Raw genomic sequence first — 17630 nt, 5'->3', positions numbered from 1 at the left:
TAAAGTATGTCCTGCTTATTAGAAGCTAATCTGTGCATCCCCAAATACGCTGCAGTTCTACTTACATTGTAGTTTTAACCATAACTCCCTAACATTTTAAAACTAAAAATATGACTTTGAATACACTCCAAAATAATTACAAAATCTGACTATAAATGTTATGGATGGATTATTAGTGTCCTGACAGCAGTTAAAAGCCAATTTAATTCAAGCAAAGCACTGCAGCACTAAATAATAAATGTCATAAATCGTCTTGTAAGCATATTTCTGCAAGAACATCTGAATATTGCAGAAATGGATCACTTTTATTAGATGAAAGAGGTGACTCATAAAAAAACAAATTAGTTTATTGAAGTTGTTAATACAGAAATAATGCAGATGATCATTTCAGTCAGTAAATGAAGTGAAAGGTACAAGGCAATCTTTGATACTAAACTTTTAAAAAGACCACAAATGGATATCAGTCTTGAAGGGCTTGCTCGCATAATAATAATAATAATAATAATAAAAAAAAAAAAACACCTTGACATTCCCCGAAAAAGAAAGGCCCTAGTGTTGAACTCAGCCAAGCCTAATAAAATAAATACAATCTGTAGAAACTGCCCTGCAGTTGCAACAAGAATTTTAGCAGGTTGTGAAATGTAAAAAGGACCATGGGCCTAATTCGCAGCACCTCGGAAGGTAGTCTACATTTTTCAAAAAAATTTCAAAAATCTTTTAATTACAATGCTCAATTATTTTTTGATGGATGTTCGATACCCCTATTCAGAACGATACAGGTATGAGTATTCACTCGAGTACTCACTGATACCTAGTACTGACACCACCAGTACTATTGCTACATAAAATTTCAATTAACACAATGACAGATAATTGTGAACAAATATATTCCTTTCTTTCCGACGCACATGATTGTTCGCCAATGTGTCAACCAGGCACAGTGTGGCGCTAACTACTGGCGAAGTGAATTTATTGTCAGATTTTTCTACCCTATGTATAGGTGCTTGGTATCAGCAGCCTTCACAAGTACCGGCTACCTTGAAATAAGGCCAGTATCGGCCAGATACCTGGTATCAGTACTCACCCATTCCTATATTAAAAAAAAAATTACAATCTCCTGTAATAAAACCAAAAGCAAAGTCTACAGAACAGTCTACACATTCTAGAACATGGGTGGGGAACCGTTTTGCTGTGAGAGGCTATACTGTCATGCAACAATACTATTCTTTATTCTTATACAGTATATTATAAGCATTGAGCAGCATGGTGGCCTAGTGGTTAGCACCTCGCAGTTCTGAGGGTTCTTGGTTGAAATCTATCCCACGTTCCAAAAACATGCATGTTAGCTTCATTGAAGACTTTAAATTGTAGGTGTGAATGGTTACCCCGCCTCTCACCCAAAGGTCATATAGGTTCACCAGCCCTGTTCTAGAATCTAACATGGATCCTTACACTTCTACAAGCTTTCTTCTTTCTATTAGTCACCATGTGAGTACTAAAGTAACAACATGTGGCTGATTTGCATGTGAGGATAAATATAGTATGTTTCTGCTGTCCAGCAACAAAGCCCACAGGCTTGCAAGAGTTGGACCACGTGTATCATCATCATCATCATCACAGCCTAGGAGGGGGTCTGGAAGGCGGGGGTCCAGGGGGTGCACGGGATGGGGGTGGCCCGGGAGGGGGCGTGCGTGATGGAGGCGTGGCACGGGGCCCTCTGGACGGGGGCTTGGTGCGGGGGACCGAGTTGGAGACCAGGGGTCGCTGCTCGGCGGGCGCGGGGGGAAGGGGAGTGGTGGGAAGGGGCGACGAGGGAGGAGAGGGGGGTGCACGGGGGGCGGCACGGGCGTAGGTGGCCGACTCTCCTTCTTTGACCCTGTGGAAGCGAATGCAGCGACCCTGGAAACACAAAAGAAACATCGAGAAAACAACACTTTGCTATCATCTAACTGCCTGTGCATTTGTTTATCATCTACTGTATTTGTCCATCTGTCCTTCCGTCCGTCCATCCATCCATCCAATGTGGAATAAATAATTCTTGATCCCCTGCTGAATTTCTTTACTTTTCTTACTTTTTTATTTACCATCCATCCATCCATCCATTTTCTGAGCCGCTTCTCCTTACGAGAGTCGCGGGCGTGCTATCATCGGGTAGGAGGCGGGGTACAACCCGAACTGGTTGCCAGCCAATCGCAGGGGCACATACAAACAAACAACCAGTCGCACTGACATTCACACCTATGGGTGAATGACCTAGAGTCGTCAATTAACCTACCATGCATGTTTTTGGGATGTGGGAGAAAACCGGAGTGCCCGGAGAAAACCCACGCAGGCACGGGGAGAACATGCAAACTCCACACAGGCGGGGCCGGGGATTGAACCCCGCTCCTCAGAACTGTGAGGCAGACGCTCTAACCAGTCGTTCACCGTGCCGCCCTTACTTACGCTCTAACCAGTCGTCCACCGTGCCGCCCTTACTTTTCTCATTTACAAATAAATGATCAGTTTCCAATTTTATGCTTATGCATTAGGGTAATAGTTGGAATATTAGTCAAAATCACACAGTATAAAAGCATTTTCAAAAAATACAAAAATCCATACAACTCCCACAGTTTGGCTGGTGCTCAACCAATGACCAATGCTCCTGATCTCATATCGTCATGCGTGTTTTAAAGCCCGGCTGTTCTGGGAATCCAATATTACCTATAAATCTCTATACCACCACGGGCGACACAAGCAAGCTGTCAAAGGATGTCAGGGACAAGATTTTAGACCTGTGCGAGGCTGGTATGTGTTAAAAAAATCAACAAAACTATGTCAAATAGCACCCCATAAAACTATATATTGTAAAAATAAGCAGTATTGACATCTTTAAATAGAATTAAAAAAGAATTAAACTGTTTTTGTCACAGTGCATCAATTGAATGACCATTGTGTTGCTCACTCTGGTGTGCCCACCTTGGCCACCTGGGGGCAGTATAAGACATACAGACAGTTATACTGTTCACTGAGACGTCACAACTCTTCTCAGCTCATCAGTACGGATCAAACATTAGTCATTCTTCACAGAGGATGAAGAATGTCTGTGAGTACAGTTATATTGCTGCACTGTCTCTGTTCAATCTGTTGCTGAAAGGGTTATAAAACCGCAACGTAGATACTAATTAGCATTAGCATTAAGCTAGCAGACTGAAGGCGAAGCTATATGGTTGCTTTAAATACACAAGGTGTAATTATTTTTGTTTTATGTTGAGGCTGGACAGTAAACTTCAACTGGGAGTCTTTCACTGTGTCAAAGTGCTTCTTATTTGGAAGAGTTTAATTCACTGCCACCATATAGCACTTGTATCTGAAGTCTGTACTTGCAAGTCAAAGCAAAAAATTGGCTGAATGATGGCTCGTAACTTGAAAAACTGAAGTCGAGTGACTCGTATCGCAAGGCACCACTGTATTTCTATTATTTCTGTGGACGTTGAAGCGGGTTAATAATGACAAAACAACTTGTTTGGTATAAGGAGAAATAAAGTGAATCCCAGAAGGGAAAACGAGCAAAACTTGTTTTAAATGAAGAAAATAATTTTGTTTGTTTTCTTTTTTTTTCTTTTTTTTTTTTTACAAGCGAAAGGGATACATCGATTAGTGTTGAGATTTTATCTTAAAGGCCATATTGTCCAGCGCTAGTTTTGACATTCTTATTTGTACGCTTGTGTGACAGTTAAGAATGTTAAAATGTTACCTACATTCACAACAATTGTATTGTTTGGCATTTAAGGTTTTAGTGTTTTGCGTTTTTGAGTGAATGAACAGCGGCGCAGCTAAAAGACGGCCTAAGCGAGTCGTGTCCCAGCTTGTGCTGACAGAGGCGAGAGTGTTCGAGGGCGGACAGAGATGCGCCTGTCTTCGCTTCACACCTGCACCACTATAGCAGGGATGCTTGCAACATTAGGCACACACACTTACACCGTCTTCCCCTTTCCTCCTTGTGCTGTGACACCAAACAGAAAGTGCTTTATGTCTTGTTATGTGTTTGGAACATAAAGGGGCATTTCTAAATATGCCCACAATAGTTAACAGGGGGCGCTAATCATGATTTACAAGGCAGCAAAGAGTGGGTCGCTTCTCTTATTGTTCTCATTGATAGCTGGTTGCAAAGTCGGTGTTGTTGTGAGGGATGGAGAGGGGGCTCTCTGTGTCCTTGGTGGTCTGATTATAACACCTTATGAAACAGAGAGGCCCTAAAGTCACACAGGGGCCATTTAGATGGCCCGACCAGCAGTAGCTTTGTGGCTTGAGGGGCGCCATTGTGCGAGTGCATGTATATGAGGGGGAGGGGTGTGGGGGGTGTAATTGATTGGGGTCAGCCTGCTCAGGGAGAGGAGGGCTGTCAGGGGGGTGACTGCCGGGGTCTTGTCACCGGGCTGCGGAGAATGGGCCAGTTTGGGAGCAGCAGAGCAGCAGCACAACACCAGCGAGAGCATATGGACACAATGAGAAGACAAGCTCATGAATATGAGTGTGAGCATGCCTCCACCACAACATATGGCCTGAATGGACCCTTTGGCTCATGAATAAACAGAGACAGCAAGGTTCGGGAGGAGGCTGTAAAAAGAGCACTAAGAAAAAGAAAATTATTCATACCCTGGCAACATATTGAGTGAAAGTGAACTTTGTTGAATGGATGCTCTGTCTGGAAATGACACTTGTTCGAGAGATGATTGAAAATTTAGAATATTGTGAAACAGTAATCCATGACAATATCACATCTTGGCTGGATTATTATACTGCACTTTATTTTGAAGTCAGCCAGTCCTTCCTCAAACCTCTCCAGTAGTCTTAAAATGCTGCTGCTCGTCTCTAACTGGAACACGTAAGAGGGAGCACATAACCTCTGTCCTCCCTGCGCTGCCTGCCTGTGCACTTTAGAGTTCTTTTAACATGCTTTTATTTGTCAGCTGACTAGCCTAGCTGCTTCTTGAGGTATCAAAGTCTAAATGGAAGTTCAGAGGGGACAGAGATTTTTCTGTTGCTGGTTCCACACGTTGGAATGACCTCACTCTGCACATTAGGCAACTCACCATCCATTTTCAAAACTCATCTTGAACCCCTTTTTTTTTTGAGACACTGCTTTTGTTTTTCTATTTTATTGTTTTTTACTTGCATCCATCCATCCATTTTCTGAGCCGCTTCTCCTCACTAGAGTCGCGGGCGTGCTGGAGCCTGTCCCAGCTGTCATCGGGCAGGAGGCGGGGTACACCCTGAACTGGTTGCCAGCCAATCGCAGGCCACATAGAAACAAACAACCATTCGCACTCACAGTCATGCCTACGGGCAATTTAGAGTCTCCAATTAATGCATGTTTTTGGGATGTGGGAGGAAACCGGAGCGCCCGGAGAAAACCCACGCAGGCTTGATTTATTGTTTTATGTTTTCATGTTTTATATCTCATGTTTGATTTTAATTTGTGTACAGCACTTTGTTTCAGCTGTGGTTGTTTTTTAGTACTCTATATAAAAAAAAAAGCTGAATATTCACCATATAAACAGCTCAGAGGAACTAAACAGCTCCAAATGTTCCACACTAAAATAAATCAGTATTTGTAGTATTTAGTATTATTTTTATTATTTTCCCCCAATAATGAGTGGGTTGCCGCATCAGGATGGGTATGCGAGTGAGTGTGGCAAGCTAAAAGTCACAGCAATGTGTAATCTTATTAAAGTGGATTGTAATTCAATAATTTAATTAATATCTCTAAACACAACTTCTTACAGTCTTTCTTGTGATTTCCAGCTAAAAGACACCTATGCAGCCCATAAAAATTCATACATTGAGAATTTGAGCTCAACTGCACATCACACTATGCTTCCCTGTTGCTTTGTAAATGTTTGTCACAGATTTATTTCTCCACTGTCTACTTCCAAATCTCAATTTGTTATTTTAGAAAAAAAACCAGAAACACCTCTAGCATTCCTTGCGCCACACAGTCTCTTTCCAGGCCTCAAGACTTTGTCCTTCACACATACATTCACACACAGGCGTGCACATACACACAAACGTGATCCAGTCAATATGCTGTGCGTACACATTGGTGGCCATTACAGTAAAGATGAATTTGAGAGCGGAGACACACATCTGACCTGACAGCTCTGCCTGTCACCAAGCATGCACGTAAGCAAGCTGTTCCACACTACACTGTACTGGCCTCCAACCTAAGATGACATATTTACAGTCGTGCTAAAAAATATTGGCACCCCTCTCGATGCCTTTATTCATGTTTACATCCGGGCTTCTACTAGTAACAGAAAGCCCGGATGTAAACATGAACCATGAATGACAGCATTGACTATGAACATTCTGTGGATTCTACACTATAACCACCCACAGGCAATCACCCTTGCGGGATATCAACCGATGCAGTTGGGAAGCCAGCATGATTGTCAGTCATGATTGTCAATGACTGTACAAACGGACAGACAACAGGTGGAAAGGACAGGCAGTTAGCAAGTCCACCTGTGTCTCCTAGCACTGTGTAAAGAGTGTGGAAAAGGAACCAGGAGACAGGTCAGCACACCAGTAGAGATGTAAAGCAACCCTAAATCAGTAAGACCGCTAATCAAATGTGTTGGGCTCTTTTCTTTTGGGTAGCACAAATCCAACGTTGCACTTGGCATAACACTGAGAGGAGGTGGGCTAGACTAGTTTTGGTAATTTCGTGGTAATTAAAAGTTGAACGTCTGCGCTGGGCTGGGTCCTAGCTAATCGAAGCGGCTCCTCTCACTTCCTTTAAAAGTGTGGAGACATTTCTATATGCAGAAGAGATCCAAGTGATCCGTACGTGACTGGAGCTTGAACGTTAGCGGGTACCCTTATTGAATACAGAATGAGCTGGTGAAAACCACTTGGTGACCTAAATATGTCCGCGGACCTCATGATTCTATCAATCACTACCTAAGTACAGTTCAGTTGTATTTAACTTTTAAGTTCAATACATTTGCATTTGATCGTTGAGAACTGTTTCTTTTTAAACATTAATATAGGAACAATTTTAGTATTAGATTTACATTTAAATTGAATCATTATCCAAGTAAATTTTTGTAATTTTCCTATATTTAAGCTCAGTGTTAATGTTCAAACTGTCCAAAATTCTACTGTGACATACAATAATAATAAATATACTCTTTAGGAATAAAACCTCCGTCTCATTTTCGATGAACACTTAGCCCAACTATGGTACTGGCTGTTGGTCATGATGGTGGTAAGCTAAGTATTTTTTTAGATGGTACTCTGTGTAAAAAGTCTGGGAACCCTTGCTCTAAGGGAAGCAGTCGCTGGGTGCGTGGAAATACGGTACGTCCATTGCCAAAGAATGATCTGGATCATTATGAGTTAAGCATTTTTTGAGTATCCCGAACCAAAATCAGATCATAATCGAAACTTAAACAACATTTCTTTTGGTTATGTGCAAATTCTAACTTTTTAAGTTACACGGGTAACAAACATAATGTACATGAAAGATTAAATAATTAAACACAGATTTGATGATGTTTGACAACTATCATTTAATCAGCAAATTGGACTGGTTTTGTGATTGTCTAGCGAGCAGTCCAAAATCAGCTGGGAGAGACTCCATCTTTACCCTCAATAGGTTAAGCGATGGATGGATGGATGGATGGATGCTTTGGACGTGTGGCAGACATTAAAAGTCGGGCCTTAAACGCTACAAGAGGTGAGTGATAAAATGTGTTGGATGAAATTAGGGCGAAGTGAGGCATTGAAGCAAAGTGATTGGTTGACAGACAGAGGGAGGGGTAGGAGGCAGAATGGCAGGATGGCGGTGGACCCTCTGGTCTCTGCCGTGCTGTGTGACGGAGCATCCGTGCCATCAGCTGTGGGACAAAAGAAGGGAATCTCTTGTGTCACAATATGGCTCGTGGCCTTTAAACTGCCCATCTGTTTGTGTGACGCTCACTCGGCAGTGCTGACACAAAACTTACATTGACAAGCACACGCACACGCACACACATATGCAACACAGACATAAAATGCAAAGACAACAGTGTGTGGCAGAAAGTGGCAGCACGCTGATGGCCGTTTGCAGATGCAGCGAGGTAAAAGTAATTCGGGGAGAAAGCGGGACAAGCACTCCCCTGAATAGACGCTGAATAATAGATCCAGTTTTGCTGGGCTTTTTGCCACCTTAGTTTATCCGTCTTTTAAAAAAGCCATCTTTTCACCAAGTAAATAGTGTCTGGGGGCTTGTGGAGGTTTCTGAGATGTGTATTATGTGTGACTGCACAGGGTGGCATTACTTGGGGAGGGGCAATGTGTCTATTTCTGCAGTAATTATTCTTTGCTGTTGTTGTAATCTTATTTGTTTATAATTCAATATATTTTAAAAATAATATATGGTCCAGTCATTTTTTCATCTTCAGTATGTGTGTGTGTGTGTTAGTAGGTTGCGGGGGGAAATGTCAAAGGGGGGCCTCAAACAGCATCCCAATCTAGCCAGGACCACCGGTGTCTGGGGCATTTATTCAACTTCAGATTGGGACGGTGTTTGTAAAATTATTTTTGGAATAATATTATTTAAACAATGATACCCGTATATTCCAATTTATGTGTAAAAGTGGAACCCCGGTTTACTAAGGATGACGTTTTTACGAATGATGAAATTAACAACTCAATTGTTGTTGTTGACACACTATTTTCAGTCCACCAACAGTCTTTTCATAGCAGCGGAAGGCTCATTTTTGCTTTTTCTTGTGCTGCATAAAGATCATTGGCTCTGTGTGTCACCAATTGCAGGTATCTTTTTTTTTTTTTTTTTTTTTGCTCTATATTAGTCCACAGTATGGCTCCAAAGAAAGTAAAAAAACTGCTAGCAATAGTGCTTTTGCAAGGCTTACCCGCTTTGAAGGGCCTCATTTACGGGATTGGTTCTGTCAGTGCCACAGAGAAAAGCTTCTATCAAAGAAGGAGGCACCGGTCCCAGTATGAGCGTGTTTCGGGAGAGATTAAAGTCTGCCCGGGTTCCACCTTCGGCTACGGTACGAGAGCTGGCTGGTGATAGTTAGTGAGGCTTTGTGGTCTTCGTGCCAAACATTGGTAAGCTATGTAAAACGTTTGCTCGAAATTTATTTGTGGTTAACACTCCGTGTTCACAGAAGCGACATTTCTTTTTCAAAAAAAATTCATATATTTGTATAGAATCAGAAAGGGTTATACTTTAAAGTAGTTTTGGTTTTTGAATTTAATGCATGCATGCGCTTTACAATGTCAGACGAATGTCGTTTAATGATTTTGCCGCCATATTTGTCACCACTCGACACTTAACTGACAGCAGCTCTTTGAACAGAAGTCATTACAGTCTTCTATGTCCGCTATGCCATTCAGCAGAATCCTGGTCTCACTTGCCGCAGAAGTGCACACTCCCTCCCCTTTTTTCTCCTTTTGTTTATATGTGAAGAGTAGTTTCATTTTTCTCAGTTAATGGGGCATGAAGGCAGTTGTGCTCATTGTTGGGGCATCTCTGTGAAGTGACTGTGAAAACCTCTAGAAACTTCTGTCCTCACAAAGATGAATTGTGCAGCTCAGAAGATGGAAAAAAAAGTGACAAACTGGGGATGAAGCTACTGATGATGACTTCTTTTATAGACTATAGACGCAGACTGTTACATGCTGAAGAAGAAGTGACACTGGGGACAAATTGATACATTTTCCAATGTTGACTAACAATGACACTATTGACAACTGCAGATGTTACGCCATGGCAACCACCGTGATGTTCAAAACATGTCCTCAGGGTTATAGGGGTGCATTATGAGGGTCCAAGGTTAGAAAACAAGCAACGCTTTGCTCTAGCTAGTTGTGTTAGACTTTTGTGTGACACACAATGATGTCACTGCGGCAATGGTGGCTGACAAGTATGGAAAAGCTTTAGAAATGTTAAGTAAAAAGTGAATGTTTTGACAACAATGGGAGCATTGATGACATGAGCATGATCAGAAGGCCATTTTACACACATTCAGTGTGTAAGAATGAGCTGCTGCTGTTGTGTGTGCATGTTGCACACCGGCACGTTGTCTCTCTGCAACGGGACCACAGATGTTGTCTATCTTTGTGAGCATGATGAAAACACTGTCTGCAGCAGAGCTTTTAAGTGGTTGCTACCCACCCCCCAAAATATCCATAATTATAGTCATGCATCAGTCATAATGGCTGTGTCTGGTGCACGCATTTTGTTTTTGTCGCATGCTAAATGAAGAAGGAAAGCAAGCGAGCACTCACCTGGTCTCCAGGGTGAGGCCTCATGAGAGAGACTTGGTCGTAGCCTCTTCTAAACAGAGCCCACAGAGCGTCTAGCTTCCCCTGGAAGGGGGGAGGGGCACACGCAGATAGTTCATTAAAATACTAAACATGCCTAAATACAGTTCATGCATAATTTGAAGACAAACCTGAATGGGCGTGTACCACCTCCTCTGCTGGGTGGGCCGGCGGTTGGGTTTGCGAGGCTTGGGCTCATAAGGCTCAAATTCCTGCTCTGGCATCTTGACGACAGCGTTTTTTGGTTTGTCCAACTTGGCACCTTCCTCAGTGGAGCCCTTCTCTCCCCAGCGCACCTGCACGAAACACATCAACAACAAATTACATGCGTTACACCTAAGAAGTGCTGAATATGTCCAAGTGTGTATGTGTGTGTACCTCCATGCGTTTAATGCCCCCCACTCCTCGTCCTCCGTAGTAAGAAGCATCCACTGTAGGCCACCTCTTTTTGGGCATCCCATCTTCATCGTCCGATTCCTTTGAGAGGAAAACTCACTTATAGCATTCCCAATGCAGTCTCCAATTAAATAAAATACAGTATGTTTGCGATAATCCTTGAATGTACGAAAATTGTGAAAGCAGTGAAAATGAGCATATCATGTCTTAAACGTCTTGGGTGGGGTAGCATTTAAAATAAGTAGCATTTTTCTTTTATCATCTAACATTTTCCGAAAGTTTTTGCCTATCCTTTAATAAGGCACTCACTGAAATACAAAGCGCCCGAAGATAGCTGGGACAGGCTGCAGCATGCCCGCGACCCTAGTGAGGATAAGCGGATAACCGGATGTCCTAACCATTCGTCCACCGTGCCGCCAATACATAACAAATACAAGATATTTAATGTTCAAACTGATACACTTAATTATTTTTTTTTTTGCACATATTCACTCATTTTGAATTTGATGCCAGCAACACCTTAATTGGTTGGGCCCTAGTTTTAATATTACAGTGGTTAACCTATTTATATACTTGTACGATCCGTCAAATCCCAGCTCCGTCTGACTGCTGTCAAAGTGTCCTTGGGCAAGACAGTGAACCCTAAATTTCTCCCAGTGGGCCTGGCAGTGCCTTGCATGGCAGCAGCCCCCCCCCACTGGTGTATCAATGTGTGGGTGAACAGGTGAATATGAGCCTCTATAAAGTGCTTTGGGCACCCTGATGGTGTAAATAAAGCGCTCTCCATTTACCATGTTCAAGTGCACAAATAATAATATATTTTTTTAAGATAGATAATAATAAGGTTCAGCATACTGTATATACTTACAGGTTCTGGGGGAGGTGGTGGGGGAGGTTCTTTGATGACCTGAAGGTTAAAGAAATAAAAATCGTATTAATGGAATGGGCCAAAAAGAGTTGTTTTCAAATGAAGCTAAAATGCTGATGTGTGAACTTACCACAGTGCAGCAGAGTGGCCAAAACCACCACATGAGCAGCAGGGCCAACAGCAAGAACACCACCAGCAGCGAGATCAGCACGATGGTGCCGTCAAACTGTACAAACAACACACACAGAACGACAGCGGTGCCATTAGCCCAAGAGAAAGTGAAATGGAGCCAAACTTATGCCGCTGTGCATTCTAGTACTCACAGCCTCCTCTGATGACACACGCAACAGAGGAGACGTCAGAAAGAAGAGAGGAAGAGGACTGGAGGAAATCCAAAAGAAGTTTTGAAAGGAAAAGTGAAGTTTATTAAATAATAGGTCAAAGGTGCGCGTAATGTACTCACACATTCAGTAGTTGTGATGTGAACCGAGCTGGTGATGTAGGAGATGCCCTCATTCATGCTCACCTGCAGGTAGATCACCCTGCAAAACACAGACGCAACACACCCATGACAACTAGGTCTACTGTTCATGGTTGCCTGAGGCAGCCTGCAGATTCTACCAAGTGCTCTGTCCATACTTGCGCTCTCTAAAACACTGACAGGGACACTTTCCCAAAATCCACAAAGAGGTCAAGGGAGTTGTCTGCTTTACAGACTTAATCTACTCTGCACAGAAACCACAAACCTGAAATTTGAATGATGTCCTATTTATTTGCAGCTATGATATACTTTTGGGCGGGTGAATTAATGATTTATTTTTATTTTTTTTGCAGATGCTCGATCTTGGTGAGAATTTACGTATGAATGATGAACTAAAAATGTTCATCTTTTAGAATGGACTAAATGGCCTTTACAGTACAAGAGAATCATCCAAAATTCTGTTTTTGCATTGACAAATTATCACCATTAGATTTGCAGTCTTTCAGATTGCCAACCTGCATTTTAGGACATCTAAATTTGAAAAAAAAAGGTCTGAATATTGTGAAACAAAATTATTTTAAAAAAGGTCTTAATCCTATTTTGTTCAAAAATATTCTGTGCATGTAAAATCAGAAGTTTTATCCAGATTTGATCTAGATTGGAATCAAATTACAAATATGATTACATCCCAGGATGCACACTTACTTACTATACATAATGTATTGCCATAACAACCTTCATACATGAATGATACGCAACAGAAATGTAATAATAATACAACAAACATGAATCAAAAACCTACGCAATTGTGTCTGCTTGAAAAATCAATAAAATAGCTTGGAGCATTTTACACTGACATTTAGAAACACAAATAAAACTGTCTAACGAAGTTTGTGAAACGATGTAGATTGCACATTAGGCAACAGTTTTAATATAATACAAACAATTGGATTCGACATTGAGAGAGAAAACAGAGGTAAAACAAATAGCTCTTTTTTGACGGCTGAATGGATGGATTTGTTTGTCAGAGACCAAAACAAAAGATGCTAGCAGCCAAATTGACAAGTCGTGAAGGAGGCAGCTGCAGATTGTAGTTCTTGGTTAAGGGAAAAGTGGGGAGAAAGGCTTCTTGTGCCTTGCTTATGGTTTGGGGGGACAGAGACAAGGGAGGCATTGAGCTTTGGGTCCACATTTGAAGAGAGGGTGGTGATGGGGGGGAGGTCACTGCAAAGTGGGGTGTGGATAGAGAGCGTGTGGGGGGATGGGATGAAGAGGACCTTTTCTGTCTGAAATCCCTTCAGCAGTATCACTCCCTTCTGAGACCCCATAAGACCCCCCTTTTCACCATCACCCATTTACTTCCTCACCCACCAACACTACGTTTGCCCTATACATACCCTCTGTAAAACTGTGCCTTGACTGGTGCTGTCACCAACTTGAGAGGAGGAAATCGGCAGTGCAGGTGCCACTCCTAGATTTCCCCCGATCAAATGGTCAGGGGACATGCTGCTATCAATGTCTATCAATCATCATCTCCCCACTATACAGTATGTGTCTTTGCCCTGTGTTTGTGTGTGTGTTTGTGTCGTCGCATCCGGAAGGATTGCAGTCAACACAGATTTGTGTGAAGACAGCATCAATGACTTCATTCTAAGAGACAAGGCTCGGATAGAAGCGGAGATTGAGGGGCTTTGAGGTCTGGTTGGCAGCCTAAAGATCTTCCCAAAAGAGTGGAAGCGGATATAGCTGTAGAGGTGGGGACGTACTCATTCTTTCACTTCCTGTAGGTGAAATTAATCTGACTGCAGTTGTACTTTAATGTTGTGAGAGCACTATGAGTATTCCTCCACACCCCATCAGGCAGCTGTTGGGCTCCTCACTGGGCCCTTTAGCCATTCACAGCTGACTACCTCTTTAGTAGAACGCAAGGGTGTCAAACAGTGCGGACTGTGCACTAATGGGCTTCAGCTAAGTGGAAATATGTATGCCTTCAGGCAGTGTGTGATGATGCACCACATTCTCATCTGTTCTCACAAAAAAAAAAGCTATTACGACAACAGTGGAAGTGGCTTCAATCTAAAGGCATGGTTATTTTCTGTCTGGCCATTTTTGTAGATGAATGTACCAAACAAAGTACTATTTCTAACAGCACATTGATATGTGATATATATCTTGGTGAACCTCAGTTCAATAACAAATCGGTTTATAAAAAAAATATTTCTTCGGTTCCCGAATTATGCTTCCTTCTATGTGGAAGGAATGCGCTCTTGTGCTTTCTCTCACACCGTGTAAACATCGTTCACTCTACAAGTCAGGTATATTAGTTTTTTTTTTTTTTACTGTAAATTAGTCCTTAGTATGGCCAACAAGAAAGTGAAAAGTGCCACTGATTGTGCTATTAAGAAGCTAGAATTTGTGGAATGTAACATCTGCTAAAGAATGACAGACTTCAGCTGCTGTGCACGGCTGGTTGAGAGACTGGAGTGTGAGCTACAAGGAGAGTCAACACTCACTCGACCAAGCCATTTAAAGGCATATCACGTCAATGTACTACAATGTGTGTGCGTGTGTGTGAGAGAGAGAAAGTGAGAGAGAGAGAGACTTTTCTTAATTGCGCTTCTTAAAACTAGTTTATTTCTTTACATTCTCTTTTGTGTGAATGATTAGTCACTGGTGCAGCGATTCATTTGGCCAACTTGCAGACTGTGTGGGATCAGCTCCCACTCTGTGAAGGTGCGAATGTAAATGTGAATGGTTGTCTGTCTCTGTGTGCCCTGCCATTGGTTGGCAACCAGTCCAAGCGGGCGTAGTCTGTCTTTTGCAGGATGTCAGCTGGGATAGGCTGGAGCCTATCCAGCCTTTGCGCGACCCTGAACAGGATAAGCTTCGAGGAATTGAACCGATCCCACGTGACTTCTTTCAAATTCCATGTGTCACATGTTAGTATATAGTATTATATACGTTAGTATAACGTTTTGCAGTAAAAGACATATAATGCAGAATGTAGGAGTCTTCATGGGCCACAGTGAAAAATCTAATTTCTCTTTCCAATTTCAATGTGTGAGGAGTGTTTCCCTGTGAACAAACTACTTTGCAGACGAGCTCAAAATCACACAAGAAATCTGAGTGACAGCACCAAGACAGATGATGTCTGGGAGGTGTCTGAAGCTGCAGGGCAGCAGTGTATAATTATGCACAGGACTCCGGGGCAGCATGGCTGGGAATGCTGCTGGGCCTCGGTCCACTTGGAGCTCAGCCCAAAGCCGAGCTCTGTCTTCCCCACGAGAAAACGTCCACTCGCAATCACAGAGGGCAGGGCTGCAAACGCTTGGAGGAAACTTTACACTCGCCGGCCACCTCTTCTCACACTCTTTCTCTCTCCTTAAAGTGTCAGCCACAGTTTTGGGTTACTACACAGATTGGCACACACACTCATATTTACACACATACACAAAGGGGTGCTCTGAAGGTCTAAAGCAGGAGGCGCTCATTAAGTCGTGTTCCTGGGCTCTCCTCCTGTGATTGGTGTCTGCCTTCGTTAGCTGTGACAAACTCTGATTGATCGCACACGCTCAGTGACTTTGGCCAAGATGCTTTCAAGGACAAGTGGTGTGGTGTCTACATCGGCCTCACGCAAGGAACTGGCAAAGATACGGATAGCTAAGTTTGGCCTCACTATATATATAAAAAAGTCTGAGGGAAAAAATCCCAAATGATGTGCAACTCACCTCCCGGCCTCTTCGATAACAGGAGCAGGACAGAGAAGGAATGTATCCTCTATTCCGGCTGGTCTCTCATCTGCATAAAAATTAAATCATCTTGTTTAGACAAGGAATATGTTCCCACTTTGCTGGTAGCCTACTATAGGGTGAAAAATACCAAATTGAAGGCCCTTGAGGTTGGACTATTTTTAATTTGACCAACTTTAAAAAATAAAATAAAATAAAAAATAAAATAAAAAAATAAATAAAAAAATTCTGAGTTCATGATCTCAAATGTACGGAGCCCCCCTGGTGCCAAGGTATGAGAAAAATAAAATTCATTGATAATCTGTTCCCTCAGTTTAGTAATCCGTTCCCTCAGTTTAGTAAACTGTACCCTCAGTTTAGTAAACTGTACCCTCAGTTTAGTAATCTGTACCCTCAGTTTAGTAATCCGTACCCTCAGTTTAGTAAACTGTACCCTCAGTTTAGTAATCCGTACCCTCAGTTTAGTAATCCGTACCCTCAATTTAGTACTGTGTTTAGGAAACACGCAGGCTAATTGTAACCAGTCCTGCTAGTACTGCTATATAATGATCAACCCCCTCGAACTACAGCAATATTGCCTTTCAGTTGAAAAAATGGGATGTAGGATATATCACGACATGACAATTTATACACAGAATTCACACGAGTAAGAATATAACATACAAATATAATTTACTTCACTTGACAGATATACGTAGGTATACGGAGCCCCAGACATTTGCTAAACTGAGGGAACGGATTACTAAACTGAGGGTACAGTTTACTAAATTGAGGGTACGGATTACTAAACTGAGGGTACAGTTTACTAAATTGAGGGTACGGATTACTAAACTGAGGGTACGGATTACTAAACTGAGGGTACAGTTTACTAAATTGAGGGTACAGTTTACTAAACTGAGGGAACAGATTATCAATGAATTATATTTTTCTCATACCTTGGCACCAGGGGGGCTCCGTACAAATGAGACGTTACCATATGTTCCACAGTGAATTTTTGTGGTGCTTACTCCAAAAGATGGACCGACGACAACAAGGAGAACATTGTTTATTTATGTAAAGATGCCTGTCACCAAAAATATACCAACCTTTAACAAGGGAAATCATAAACAGCGGAAACCCGCAAATCCACGAATACTCATACTTACTGATACTCATTTTAATTGCACTGAAAAAAAAGTAAAAAAAAAAAAATATATATATATATACACACACACACACGCATATATATTTTCTTAACCACAAAAATTCTTGAATAAACAGGGAAATGCCACCATTAAGTGTTTTTCATGAAAATCATGAGTTGGTCAAATAGGTGAATCTGCGGGTGCCGAAACACAAATATGCAGGAATCCAATCAAACAACCAACCAACAAACAAACTTTGGTGTATGTATGCAGGATCAGAATCTGACACTAAATTGAATCTGGATATTATCCAGTTTAAATCTAACATGGAAAATCCAGTTAAGCGTGATGTTTATCATTGCCAAATCTCATCAGATTGTTGTTTTGGGAGTCTCTCCTTGGACCTTTTTACATTATGCTCCCGGATAAAAGATGGTGGTCTTGCTCCTAAATTGGAGCAATTGATTTGTTGTTTTTGCAGGTGAAAATTCATATTAATTTTTTTCCCTGTATTCTTTCATTCATGCCCAACGGTGATCTTGACTTTGAATGCGTCTGCCACCACAACTTACCTACAGTGTGTGTGTCATTTAGTTTGAAGCTGCAGAGGACCTGGTCAATATTTCTGGCATGGAGAAAACCATTTCCTCTCACCACCACCTGAAAGCTCTCTGAGAGAAGAACACTGCCGT

General features: G+C 42.0%; 2 protein-coding genes across 4 annotated transcripts in view; one reads left to right on the top strand and one right to left on the bottom strand.

Annotated features, from left to right (window-relative positions):
* Positions 1-329: 329 nt before the first annotated feature.
* The window catches only part of antxr1d (ANTXR cell adhesion molecule 1d), a 39415-nt gene continuing 22114 nt past the window's right edge, over positions 330-17630 (bottom strand). The window contains exons 10-18 of one of the 3 annotated variants that reach the window (XM_061789550.1): positions 17511-17609; positions 15794-15863; positions 12048-12126; positions 11715-11810; positions 11585-11623; positions 10699-10797; positions 10452-10616; positions 10285-10365; positions 330-1899 (exon numbers count right to left, since the gene is read on the bottom strand). In XM_061789550.1, coding sequence (XP_061645534.1) covers positions 1615-1899; positions 10285-10365; positions 10452-10616; positions 10699-10797; positions 11585-11623; positions 11715-11810; positions 12048-12126; positions 15794-15863; positions 17511-17609 — 1013 coding nt within the window. In that variant the 3' untranslated portion in view covers positions 330-1614. Of the gene's footprint in view, positions 1900-2005; positions 7884-10284; positions 10366-10451; positions 10617-10698; positions 10798-11583; positions 11624-11714; positions 11811-11907; positions 11966-12047; positions 12127-15793; positions 15864-17510; positions 17610-17630 lie in introns of those variants that run through there. The other 2 variants (XM_061789551.1, XR_009790727.1) reach the window with 2 other exon arrangements.
* znf488 (zinc finger protein 488) overlaps positions 3001-17630 on the top strand; it is a 45722-nt gene continuing 31092 nt past the window's right edge. The window contains exon 1 of the mRNA XM_061789554.1: positions 3001-3085. The gene's annotated coding sequence lies outside the window, so the exon portion shown is untranslated. The remainder of the gene's footprint in view (positions 3086-17630) is intronic.

The sequence above is a fragment of the Phyllopteryx taeniolatus genome, chromosome 11 (assembly GCF_024500385.1).
Source record: "Phyllopteryx taeniolatus isolate TA_2022b chromosome 11, UOR_Ptae_1.2, whole genome shotgun sequence".
NCBI lineage: Eukaryota > Metazoa > Chordata > Actinopteri > Syngnathiformes > Syngnathidae > Phyllopteryx > Phyllopteryx taeniolatus.
The sequence above is the reverse complement of the archived record's forward strand: the minus strand, read 5'-3'. Positions and strand labels throughout refer to the sequence as shown.